This window comes from Micropterus salmoides, unplaced genomic scaffold, assembly GCF_014851395.1.
Source record: "Micropterus salmoides isolate LMB-PRFRI ecotype aquatic unplaced genomic scaffold, ASM1485139v1 Ms_hic_scaffold_3, whole genome shotgun sequence".
Taxonomy (NCBI): Eukaryota; Metazoa; Chordata; class Actinopteri; order Centrarchiformes; family Centrarchidae; genus Micropterus; species Micropterus salmoides.
Genome location: NW_024042261.1, coordinates 39,222,275 through 39,235,733, shown reverse-complemented (window position 1 = coordinate 39,235,733; position 13,459 = coordinate 39,222,275). Strand labels below are relative to the sequence as shown.

Here is a 13,459-nt window from a genome sequence, read left to right as displayed (position 1 = left end):
GACAAGGCTGTCCGTCAGTGTCCCAAATTTAATGCAACAAATGGAGCTATTTGGTCGATTTTCTGGTTATGAAATAAATGATTCAAAATCTTCTATTCTATTTTTGAACAGGGACGAGAGGCTAAACCCAGTCATACAGACCCCGTTTATCAATGCAAAAGAGGGATTTGTGTATCTTGGTGTTAAAATTACTCCAGACATTAAAACCATTGTACCAATGAATTATGATCCTTTGGTTAGTGAAGTAAAGGAGTCTTTAAATAAATGGACAGTAATGCCCGTGTCAATGATTGGCAGAATAAACATGATCAAAATGAGCATATTACCAAAATTTTTATATCTGTTTCAGGCACTCCCTTTGCCTCTCTCAAAACAATTTTTTGATGAATTAAACACTGTCTTTAATAGATTCATTTGGAATAATAAAAAACCTAGACTAAGGCTTCGACTGCTGTACATGCAATATGAGAGAGGGGGGTTACAACTCCCTAATTTTAAATTATATTACTGGTCTGCACAGCCGCGCTCAGCCATATTCTACTTTGCAACTGAGACAACCCAGCATGGATAAAAATTGAACAATTAGAAACAAAACTTAAATTGAATTTGTATTTATATTCAGCATGCCCCAAAAAATTGGGGAAAATTACAAAAAAACCCTTTTTAAAAAACACAATTGATATTTGGTATAGGGCCCATCAGTATATGGGAAGTATTCCTCCCATCTCTCCTTTTTCGCCTATTTGGGGCAACACAGATTTTAAGGCAGGAAGAGCTGATGGAGGTTTCAAAATCTGGGCGGATAAAGGTGTACAGAAGCTGGCAGACCTCTATAAGGATGGCAACTTTCTTACATTTGAGCAGTTATGCCAAACATATAACATTCCAAAGAAACATTTTTATAAACATTTACAAATTAAACATTTCATTATGTCAAAATATAAACAGATTGAATCTGAACCAACACTGTCAAAATTAGAGAATATTATATTGCAAAATCTTGAAAGGAGAGGTCATATTCTTTATTTTATGCAGCTTTACTAACACATGATGAGGAATCCGCCGCTGATAGGCTAGATGCATGGAGAGCTGACGTCCAAGAGGAGATAAATGTGGCAGACTGGGAAGCTGCATGTTTAAAAGCCCAAAAACAGTCAATTAGTACCAGGATGAAACTCCTCCAATATAAATGGTTGATGAGAACCTACATAACTCCGGTCAAGTTGAACCGTTGGTCACCTAATATCCCAGATAGCTGTAGTAAATGTTTTGATGGAAAGGGTACTCTTTTTCACTGTGTATGGGACTGTCCAAAATTACATCAATATTGGAAGTCAGTCATGCAGACTTTGTCAAAGATTGTTGGAGTAAACATACCTGCTGAAGCAAAAATATGTGTGTTGGGTATATACCCAGAGAACTGTGTTTTTAGCTCCAGACAAAAAAAACTGATTGACTTTGGACTCCTGCAAGCCAGGCGGTTAATATCTGTGTACTGGAAGAAAATGGATGTACCATCAAATCATATGTGGATGAAGGAGATGGCGTCATGTATTGTATTGGAACGACTCACTTATATTGTTAGAGGAAAGGGAAGAAATTTTGAAGAAATATGGTCACCATTAACTGAGTTTCTAAGACATTATGAAGGAAATTAAGAAAGTAAAGCTGACTGCCGAGTTGTTGTTTTTTTTTTTTTTTGTGTGTTTTTTTATCATTGTCTTTGTTACTCTGTTATGTGATGTTTTTACTTTTTACTTTGGGGATTAAGTTGTGAAATATTAAGCTTATCAAATTGTATGCTTGTCAAATGTATCACTTGCTTGTTTTGTTAAAATTCAATAAATATAATGTTAAAAAAAAAAAACCTGAAACAAATCCAGAACAGACAGCCTGAATAAAACCTTTAAATCCATAATGCAACTGCAAAACAGCTCCTTTCTGAGATAGTGTTTTCCAACAAATTTTACAATATTTCTCCGGAGAGTGCAGTAATGGACAGTGGCAGTGTTGACAGTTTGTCGGACTTAGCAACAGTAACTAAGGGGGGCGGGGCTTAGCGAAGGGTCAATTACAGTTAAATTTACTTAGGTGTTGGTTGTTTATGTTGTTACTGTGTTTATCTGACAGATGAAAGTGCACAGATGTTGAGTTTTTTGTGCTTGATTGTGGTGTCAGGTCCTCCTGGACCGCTGGGACTTCACGGACTGGATGGACTGAAAGGAGTGAAGGGGGACAGGGGGACCAGAGGTATGAGTCTCTCAAGTTTTTTCTTCTATAACTGTGAGTAAATCTCATCGATATAATGCATTCCCTAGCCTCGGTGGGAACCTCAGTGTCCCGCTACTCGGCAGCCATCTTGGTAACGCCTCCACGCAGTTATTTCAGACAAGATCAGGCTTGTGTCTAAATGAATGGGGGGAGAGCCATAGTTGTGAATCCTGTGATGTGAAGTCCATCGCTCTCCGTGTGCTAACTTCTCTCATCCTGCACCGCGTTGTTGTTTACATTTACATTGCTGCCTTCAAAATAAAAGCGCATAAGATGCCGTCTGTCGGAGCTGGATCAAATGAATGACGTGTATTTGATAATATTTGATACCATATTACCAAGAAATATTGAATTTAATTTACTGAAGGATAGCTCCTTGAGATGCAGCATCTCATTTTAATATTCATACCCAAATATAGGCGGGGTCAATTCAGTGATTTTAGCAAATAAAAGCCCGGGTTTTTAACCTAAGTTTTACGGTACTTGTGTGACGAGACGATCCATCTCCCCACATGTACAGTATGTATGAAATATTAAAGAAACAGCTTTCCCCACCTGCTGCAGTTGAAACAAACATTTTGTCCAAACCTCAGAGGGACGAAGGGCCTATAGTGAAGATGATTTCCTACTGTGTCCAACATTTAGATCAGGGTCACCAAAGATGTGGCTTAACAGCAGATTCAAAAATGAATCAAAGTAGAAGCATGCTGTTTGCGTGAAGCTTAATGAACCTCTGACTTGTCAAAGTTCAGTTAGAGACATTTTTGAGACATCCGTTCTTTTTTATTTAGTAAAATAAAGTTTGGAGTCTCTGGGACTTCCGTCAGCATCATAATGATAACGTCTGTCTGTCTGTCTAGGTCTGGGTATGCCGGGTCCTCCAGGTTGTTATGGTCTTCCAGGAGATAAGGGTCCTCCGGGTCCTCCAGGACACAAAGGCCCATCCCAGTCTGGCCCACCAGGACCCAAAGGCCCCCTAGGACCCAAAGGTCTGTAGCAGTGTGATTCTCAGAGTCAGGATGTGACTGCAGGTTACCCTGATCAATCTAAAGATCTTTAGAAGAACTTTAGTCTGACTCTCCATCAGTAATGTGTCTTTTCCTATTGTTGCAGGACCTCCAGGTGCTTGTGGGCCTCCAGGTGAACCTGGACCAGACTGTAAAGGACTGCTCCCAGGGCCTTGTGGAGATCCTGGTTGTCCTGGACCAGACGGAGATCCAGGTCAGACTTTCGTTCAGGTTAAATAAAGTTTAACAGAGAAACCACACTGGATAACCTCTGACCTTTTGTCGTTTCAGGGTGTCCTGGTGAAATAGGGGAACCTGGTATAAACGCTCCAGTATGTGGCGATGATGGGGACAACGGGTACCCAGGGTGCCCGGGGACACCGGGCACAAAGGGACCTCCGGGGTGCCCAGGACCGCCAGGTAACCCCGGAAATCCAGGAGAGAAAGGTGAGACACTCTCCATGTCTCTGAGATATCTTTGTATGAAGTTATCTGACATGTTACTGCTGACAGATCTTAACTTAGGGAAGATCCACCTTAAAGGAACTGAACCGTAGGTGTACACCGGAGAACTACCTAACCCACTCTGATTTCAGTGGTGTTCTGTTTAATGTGAAGATCCTGAGCTGAACAGTTTGAACTAGAAGAACTAGAGTGGTGGTCTGCCTCAGAACTAGAGTGGTGGTCTGCCTCTGAGGAACTGTCTCTGGTAAAGCTTTGACCAAATTCTAATAAATTCTGTAAAAAGTTTTATTTTGTGGTACATGATGATGCCGGGGCCTCTACGCCAAAATCACACCCCAGCCCAGCACCTTTCCTGGGGTGCTGGTCCTGTACTCAAAGCATTTTAACCTGCAGGTAACAACAGTACCGACGCTCCACGCTCCATTGACAGATAATGACTCCTGAAATAATGCTGCGTTCCATTTACCTCGGAAGGTGGAGCTCAGGAATCCAAGGAAACCAGAGTTGGATGCATTTCCTTTGCCACAAAACACGACAAGTCAAAGCAACATCGACCTGGTGTCGTCGTTAGCGACAGCAATCTGGCCAATTTGAGCAGCACCAGTTGATAAACGACACATCACGCAGCACGCCTATCGGCAACAGTAAGGCCGTGTTGTGAATACGACTTACAAAAATCAGACAAAAAAAAGACAAAAGTGCTACAAAAAAACCCCTGTAAAACGACAGCTTTTACTGCAGTCGATGTTCTCCGCAGCCATCTTGCTTTCTGAACTCGGGGTCCTCTGAGTTGGACCGAGTTGAGGAGCAGGAGCTAGGACACTGGAGGCCCTTCCATTTGTTACTTCCTGTCTCAGAACTTATTAGGTTGTTTACTAGTCAGTATACAGCACAAGGCTGCATAACGAAATGAAATGTGTTTCCTTCATGCGACACACACACACAACATATAATTAGGTGTAGGCCTGTATTAAAATATGGTAACATATAAAATGAAATAAAACAATATATACAGTTATTTATATACATAAATACAGACAGGTTTCCACACCGAACATTGCACAGTGCATTTTTTGAATTTGCATCTGCTAAACAGCTGCAACCAGATGATCTTCACAATAACCAGTCTGACATTTGGGAAACAGAGAATAATGCAAAAAAACTAAGTCAGAGTACAAATGGAACGCACTGAAAAACTAACTCTGGGTTTAACTGACGCACTGTAAAACATGAAATTGGAGCACAGCTGGTCTTTGTTCCTTTGGTAAGGGGACACGGTGTAAAAGACACAGGATGGACTTCAAGGTGTCCACAAAAATGCAAAAACAGACTAATCACAGGAAACCAACCCGTCCTCCCTCCCCGACTCATCACATATGGACGCATGGTCGAGACCCATTTGCGTCAGTTTGTAACGCACTGGGGATCCCTGTAGCGTCATAGTTTGATGCAGTGGGGGAAGCCCTGTAGCGTCAGTTTGTGACGGTAAAGGCAGGTATATGATGTTTAACAGGAAAGACTGAATAAGGAGGTTGTTGGGGTGGATGGAGGACCAGAACCCGACTTTGAAACAGGAGACCGGGGTTTGTGTCCCGTGTGAAACAAAAAGTCAACTTTAAATATTTTTATTGAAGTTACGTGAGTTAGTTTGTGGCGATCCGTCATTATCATTATTTTCCATTATCTAAGATTCACTTCAAGCACCAGTCACACCTCCATTATGTACCATTAACAATCAGGCATACACCGGAGTTTTCAGCCCCTTTTACCTTTTAAAAAAATGGTGGCACTTACCACTACACCACTGGAGAAGAGGCAGTGTCCGTCTGGCTGTGTTAAGATCAATTGCGTAAGTTATGCAAGTGACGTAAGTTAACTTACGTGTTAAATGACTTTCGTAGTTATTTTAACCCAAACCAGGATCTTTTCTGAACCTAAACCAAGTAGTTTTTGTGCCTAAACCCAGACAAATTGTAACGTTTCACGGCTTTAATAAAGTGCCGTTTCAAAATGGTAATGTTTCGAAACTCTAACTGGACGTTCCATGTTTATTGTTGCTAACTTTACCGGATGTTGTATATTTATTGTTGCCAACTTGACTGCCGAGCCTTAAACGTCTAAAAATGACACTGAACACGTACCCAGGGCGTGACGCCAAAGGGCCTTGACCAAGCGCCAAAATGTGACGAGTCGGGAGTGAAAACGTGTTGCGGAAACACAACTCTGCTTGGTGTCGGACTTCAGCTTCTACTTTTGTATTTTTATATGATCAGGTGTGCGAGGTTCTACAGGTCTGATGGGACTACCTGGTCATCTGGGTCCTAAAGGTTGTAACGGCCCCAATGGACCTCCAGGACCAAGGGGATCTCCTGGACCGATTGGTCCAAAGGGGGAGATGGGCGGAGTCCTCCCCTGCCCCACATACCCACCTACCCAGCTGGGCCCCCCAGGACCCCTGGCCCCTGCGGTCCTCCTGGATTTCCCGGTCTTCCGGGAGAAACTGGCCAAAAGGGGTCCAAAGGTGAGGAACAGGAGGGTGAAGTGTTTGGTCTTCCCCTCAGAACCAGCTCAGGTTAATTTAACAGCTTTCAGTTTCAGTCTCAGTTCAGCTGATAATTAAAATGGTTGATGATGTTTTTCAGGCTTAAAGGGAGACACTGGGTCTGTGGGACAGATAGGGTCCGTGGGGCCCCCAGGTCCAGATGGAAGCAGAGGACAGAAAGGCCTGTCGGGGGAGATTGGAATAGTGGGAAGCAAAGGTGAGACCTCCACCTGTCTGTCTCTCTGACAGCCTTTATCTGCCCGATTGTCTGTTAATGTTCCAACTGGTAAACAGTTTTTCCTCAGTTGAGTTCCAGTTTAGCGTTCATTAATTTCTTCTGCGTGTTAAGGTTAGTTACCCTGCCTTCTGATGGACACGTATGCTGTATTCCTAGTCTGAACAAGTTGTTATGGCGGAGCTAGTGAACCTGAGAGCAAGACTGCTTTAACACAGAGATCCCGCAATAAATGCGGAAAGAATGTCGGCCAATATGCCGCCTACGCTCATTCACACAGAACAAAATATTGTGTGCTTTCATATGGCGATCCCGCTTTCCGGCTTACTGACGGCTACAGCGTGACATCATTCCGCCTATGTTACTACAAACATTCCCGGCTCAGAGGCGGATCAGATCTGACCCCCTTTCCTGCTCTGTACCTTTCATACAGCACAGCGAGCCGGCATATTGACGTAATAATCCTGGAAAATAAGGCAGTCTGAAAGCGCGTTATTGAGAAAAAGAGAGTATGGAGAGGCCGTGGCACAAATATAAAAGAAACACTTGTGCTGAACCACACCCGTGTACTTTTGCTTACAAATTCCATAACTTTATTCACTGCTTTTGGTATTTTAAGGAGTTTCTAGATGGACAGATAGCTTTAAAGTAAACTGCTGCCGTGCAGTTAGCAGCCCTATTAGCTTAGCTGACTTTGCCCAGACTGTTTGTGTTTACACCCCTAGCACAGGAGCTTTGAACCCCCGGGAGGAGGAAATATTCAGACCCGGGCTCCAGTCAGCTACCTAATTGGACCTCTAGCTGCATGGCTAACTGAGCTGACTAGCTAATGGCAGCTACTTGAGGCGGCAGTAGCTCAGTCCGTTAGGACGGCTTGGAAACCAGAGGGAGGCACCATTTCGAGTCTAGCTCAGACCAGAGATACGGAGTGTGGACTGGCAGCTGGAGAGGTGCCAGTCCACCTCCTGGGCACTGCCGAATGTGTTGTTGCATGTGTATAGTGTGCCTTTTTCTTTTTCTACCATTCTTTTCTAGCATCAGTTAGCAGTTACTTTAGCAAAAAGTAAAGCCATCGTTCCATCAAGAAACTAACAAATTTTTCTTGAAAACTGAAAAAGCACTTTGTGCAAGACATAACGAACAACCTCTAAACACGGAAGAGTCCAGAGCAGAGAAGTCTCCACAGCCAGACCTCTCCACACTTGTTGTTAGCGCTGTGTAGAGAGCGGTCAAATAAGACAGACTGAGCGGGGGGGTGATGTCCCTGTACTTGAAAAGCTAATATTCAGAGTGGTCTGAAGCTTTCTGCTCACAGGGACTCTTTTACATACGTTAAACCTCATCAGATTACCAGTCACACTGTGCCCGTGAATTTAGGGTCCAGCTCGGGTTTTTGTGCAGTGCAGTCTCCTGTGTGGATTGGTTTTGTTCATAAAACTTACTGTGATCTGCGTTTCTCAGGTGATCGTGGTCCAGTCGGTGACTGTGGTTCCCCCGCTACATGCAGAACCGTAAACTCTGGCTTCCTGTTGGTGATGCACAGCCAATCAACGGAAGTCCCGCCCTGTCCAGCTGGCATGAACGCCCTGTGGGAAGGATACAGTCTGCTGTACCTGGAGGGTCAGGAGAGGGCTCACACGCAGGACCTGGGTATATAAACACACACATACTAAGGTTCCCTTGCTTTTCCATGATCCAGGCCTTTTTGGTTTCACAGACACTCCAGTGCCGCTGCATCCTCGTGACCCAAATTTTACTCCAAACGTGATCCATCCCCTGGACAATGCAGGACGCTCTTCTGCTTACAAAGTACCATCTTGCTGTGACCTCTATTGACAAAAAACAAACTCTAGTGTAAACAGTTGGTTAAAGTGCATCAGTTGTCCATCATTTGATCTCATGATCTCATCAGTGTTACTGACTTTAAACTTTAAGAAGTAAAGGTGTGAAACAGTGGCGGCTGGTGAAAAATATTTTAGGTGAGGCTTTGCCATATCCAGTCAGTTTTAAAACAGTAGCTGTTTTAAGGTGCGCGGTCTCACTGTGGCCGCGCAAGGCCGATGTTAACTCTGCCTAGCATGGCTAGCTTCACCGTGTTATTCATATGTGCCCTCGTACACTTGTGTTTCTTAATCTTCTCAGATAAATGTATCGTGTGGTTTACTCCTGTAACAGTCCGTGTTGTATTCGTCCCCGCTGTTTTAGAAAGAAAGCACGGGAGGCAAAATAAGGTATTTAAATCATTGCATCCAGCTAGCTGTCAACAACGTCACATGTCCCTCTACCACTGACTGACTGTGCTTGGGGCAGATCCTGGAGCGCCCTTCAGGCATCAGAGGACGCTGATTGGTTTAATTTCTGTTGCTATGGGCATATCTTGTGTCTTGGCTGCGCTGCTGTGCTGCCTGGACGCTCTCTCCAGCGCCCCAGAGGAGATCAGTGAATGAGCAGGAAGTTAATTTCACACCCAAACATCATTATTTAGCCTATATTTTATATATTACACATTATTGTGCATTTTAAACACACATATCCTTAAAAAGTACTTACTGTTTATTTCAAAAATGTTTATTTTAAACAGAAAAATCAAACACTTTCCACCCATAGACCCATGTATATAAAAAGTTTCCACCATCAGGGAGGGCAGCGCCCTAGCGCCCTCTATTGGCCAGCCGCCACCGGTGTGAAACAACCTTGCAAAAATAGTGAAGGAGTTTAAGGAAACGTTGTGGTCACAGAGACTAAAAACAGAAAACATCCAGCTTCTCCTGGAAGATCTTTAGGGGTTCCCACGTCTGATGGGACACATAATACTCTACTTGCCAGGGTCTCTGAGCCCACACAATCTAAAATACCTTTAAATGGCCAATACAACTCATGTAATACTGCACTTGCCAGAAAGTGACTGCAGCTTCTACTTATTGACTGAATTGTAGCGTCTGCCCTAAAAAGTGTTGATTTCATTAATGAAACAGTGGTTTGAGAGTCTGGGGGGTGTTGACTTACAGTAGTTTTATAAACTGTGTTAGTTTTAGACACATTAGGCTACATGTATGTGCTCTGTAAGTGAAAAACAGGTTACAGGTTTATTGTTGATCATGTAACGTTACAGTTTTTTTAGTAATAACGTTATAACGTTACCCTGCGTTTGAGAGTCTGCGGTTGATGTTGACTTACAGTAGTCAATAAAGCTGTCAGTTGCATTGCACATCACATGGTTGTGCTCTGTAAATGACAGTTACAGAATCCCTTATAGCTCTGCAGTTTTATAAGCAGCCTGGATTGAACACAGCAGGTGATACAACATTCATTATAACCACAAGTGACTTGAGACTCGACTTATACTCTAGCTCAGAGCCTCGACTTGGACTCAAGCTCATAGACTTGAGACTTGACTTGGACTCTAGCTCATAGACTTGACTTGGGCTCTAGCTCATAGACTTGAGACTTGACTTGGACTCTAGCTCAGTGACTTGACTTGGGCTCTAGCTCATAGACTTGAGACTTGACTTGGACTCTAGCTCATAGACTTGACTTGTACTCTAGCTCATAGACTTGAGACTTGACTTGGACTCTAGCTCAGTGACTTGACTTGGGCTCTAGCTCATAGACTTGAGACTTGACTTGGACTCTAGCTCATAGACTTGACTTGTACTCTAGCTCATAGACTTGAGACTTGACTTGTACTCTAGCTCATAGACTTGAGACTTGACTTGGGCTCTAGCTCATAGACTTGACTTGGGCTCTAGCTCATAGACTTGAGACTTGACTTGGGCTCTAGCTCATAGACTTGACTTGGGCTCTAGCTCATAGACTTGAGACTTGACTTGGGCTCTAGCTCATAGACTTGACTTGGACTCTAGCTCAGTGACTTGAGACTTGACTTGGGCTCTAGCTCAGTGACTTGAGACTTGACTTGGGCTCTAGCTCAGTGACTTGAGACTTGACTTGGACTCTAGCTCAGTGACTTGAGACTTGACTTGGGCTCTAGCTCATAGACTTGAGACTTGACTTGGGCTCTAGCTCATAGACTTGACTTGGGCTCGAGCTCAGACTTGACTTGGGCTCTAGCTCAGTGACTTGACTTGGGCTCTAGCTCATAGACTTGAGACTTGACTTGGGCTCTAGCTCATAGACTTGAGACTTGACTTGGACTCTAGCTCATAGACTTGAGACTTGACTTGGGCTCTAGCTCATAGACTTGAGACTTGACTTGGGCTCTAGCTCATAGACTTGACTTGGGCTCTAGCTCATAGACTTGACTTGGGCTCTAGCTCATAGACTTGAGACTTGACTTGTACTCTAGCTCATAGACTTGAGACTTGACTTGTACTCTAGCTCATAGACTTGAGACTTGACTTGGACTCTAGCTCAGTGACTTGAGACTTGACTTGGACTCTAGCTCAGTGACTTGAGACTTGACTTGGGCTCTAGCTCATAGACTTGACACTTGACTTGGGCTCTAGCTCATAGACTTGAGACTTGACTTGGACTCTAGCTCAGTGACTTGACTTGGGCTCTAGCTCATAGACTTGACTTGGGCTCAAGCTCATAGACTTGACACTTGACTTGGGCTCAAGCTCATAGACTTGAGACTTGACTTGGGCTCTAGCTCAGTGACTTGAGACTTGACTTGGGCTCTAGCTCATAGACTTGACTTGGACTCTAGCTCATAGACTTGACTTGGGCTCTAGCTCATAGACTTGACTTGGACTCTAGCTCAGTGACTTGAGACTTGACTTGGACTCTAGCTCAGTGACTTGACTTGGGCTCTAGCTCATAGACTTGACTTGGGCTCTAGCTCATAGACTTGAGACTTGACTTGGGCTCTAGCTCATAGACTTGAGACTTGACTTGTACTCTAGCTCATAGACTTGAGACTTGACTTGTACTCTAGCTCAGTGACTTGAGACTTGACTTGGACTCTAGCTCAGTGACTTGAGACTTGAAACTTGGGCTCTAGCTCATAGACTTGACTTGGGCTCTAGCTCATAGACTTGACTTGGGCTCTAGCTCATAGACTTGAGACTTGACTTGGGCTCTAGCTCATAGACTTGAGACTTGACTTGGACTCTAGCTCAGTGACTTGACTTGGGCTCTAGCTCATAGACTTGACTTGGGCTCAAGCTCATAGACTTGACACTTGACTTGGGCTCAAGCTCATAGACTTGAGACTTGACTTGGGCTCAAGCTCAGTGACTTGACTTGGGCTCTAGCTCATAGACTTGACTTGGACTCTAGCTCATAGACTTGACTTGGGCTCTAGCTCATAGACTTGACTTGGACTCTAGCTCAGTGACTTGAGACTTGACTTGGACTCTAGCTCAGTGACTTGACTTGGGCTCTAGCTCATAGACTTGACTTGGGCTCTAGCTCATAGACTTGACTTGGGCTCTAGCTCAGTGACTTGAGACTTGACTTGGGCTCTAGCTCAGTGACTTGAGACTTGACTTGGACTCTAGCTCAGTGACTTGAGACTTGACTTGGGCTCTAGCTCATAGACTTGAGACTTGACTTGGGCTCTAGCTCATAGACTTGACTTGGGCTCGAGCTCAGACTTGACTTGGGCTCTAGCTCAGTGACTTGACTTGGGCTCTAGCTCATAGACTTGAGACTTGACTTGGGCTCTAGCTCATAGACTTGAGACTTGACTTGGACTCTAGCTCATAGACTTGAGACTTGACTTGGGCTCTAGCTCATAGACTTGAGACTTGACTTGGGCTCTAGCTCATAGACTTGACTTGGGCTCTAGCTCATAGACTTGACTTGGGCTCTAGCTCATAGACTTGAGACTTGACTTGTACTCTAGCTCATAGACTTGAGACTTGACTTGTACTCTAGCTCATAGACTTGAGACTTGACTTGGACTCTAGCTCAGTGACTTGAGACTTGACTTGGACTCTAGCTCAGTGACTTGAGACTTGACTTGGGCTCTAGCTCATAGACTTGACACTTGACTTGGGCTCTAGCTCATAGACTTGAGACTTGACTTGGACTCTAGCTCAGTGACTTGACTTGGGCTCTAGCTCATAGACTTGACTTGGGCTCAAGCTCATAGACTTGACACTTGACTTGGGCTCAAGCTCATAGACTTGAGACTTGACTTGGGCTCTAGCTCAGTGACTTGAGACTTGACTTGGGCTCTAGCTCATAGACTTGACTTGGACTCTAGCTCATAGACTTGACTTGGGCTCTAGCTCATAGACTTGACTTGGACTCTAGCTCAGTGACTTGAGACTTGACTTGGACTCTAGCTCAGTGACTTGACTTGGGCTCTAGCTCATAGACTTGACTTGGGCTCTAGCTCATAGACTTGAGACTTGACTTGGGCTCTAGCTCATAGACTTGAGACTTGACTTGTACTCTAGCTCATAGACTTGAGACTTGACTTGTACTCTAGCTCAGTGACTTGAGACTTGACTTGGACTCTAGCTCAGTGACTTGAGACTTGAAACTTGGGCTCTAGCTCATAGACTTGACTTGGGCTCTAGCTCATAGACTTGACTTGGGCTCTAGCTCATAGACTTGAGACTTGACTTGGGCTCTAGCTCATAGACTTGAGACTTGACTTGGACTCTAGCTCAGTGACTTGACTTGGGCTCTAGCTCATAGACTTGACTTGGGCTCAAGCTCATAGACTTGACACTTGACTTGGGCTCAAGCTCATAGACTTGAGACTTGACTTGGGCTCAAGCTCAGTGACTTGACTTGGGCTCTAGCTCATAGACTTGACTTGGACTCTAGCTCATAGACTTGACTTGGGCTCTAGCTCATAGACTTGACTTGGACTCTAGCTCAGTGACTTGAGACTTGACTTGGACTCTAGCTCAGTGACTTGACTTGGGCTCTAGCTCATAGACTTGACTTGGGCTCTAGCTCATAGACTTGACTTGGGCTCTAGCTCAGTGACTTGAGACTTGACTTGGGCTCTAGCTCAGT

General features: G+C 44.3%; 1 protein-coding gene across 1 annotated transcript in view; it reads left to right on the top strand.

Annotated features, from left to right (window-relative positions):
* Window positions 1-13,459, top strand: part of col4a4 (collagen, type IV, alpha 4) — a 56,749-nt gene that overhangs the window by 33,939 nt on the left and 9,351 nt on the right. Inside the window, 8 exon segments of the mRNA XM_038692695.1 lie at window positions 2,179-2,250; window positions 3,132-3,260; window positions 3,385-3,492; window positions 3,570-3,725; window positions 6,017-6,171; window positions 6,174-6,264; window positions 6,386-6,502; window positions 7,982-8,170. Of these exon segments, the coding sequence (XP_038548623.1) occupies window positions 2,179-2,250; window positions 3,132-3,260; window positions 3,385-3,492; window positions 3,570-3,725; window positions 6,017-6,171; window positions 6,174-6,264; window positions 6,386-6,502; window positions 7,982-8,170 (1,017 nt within the window).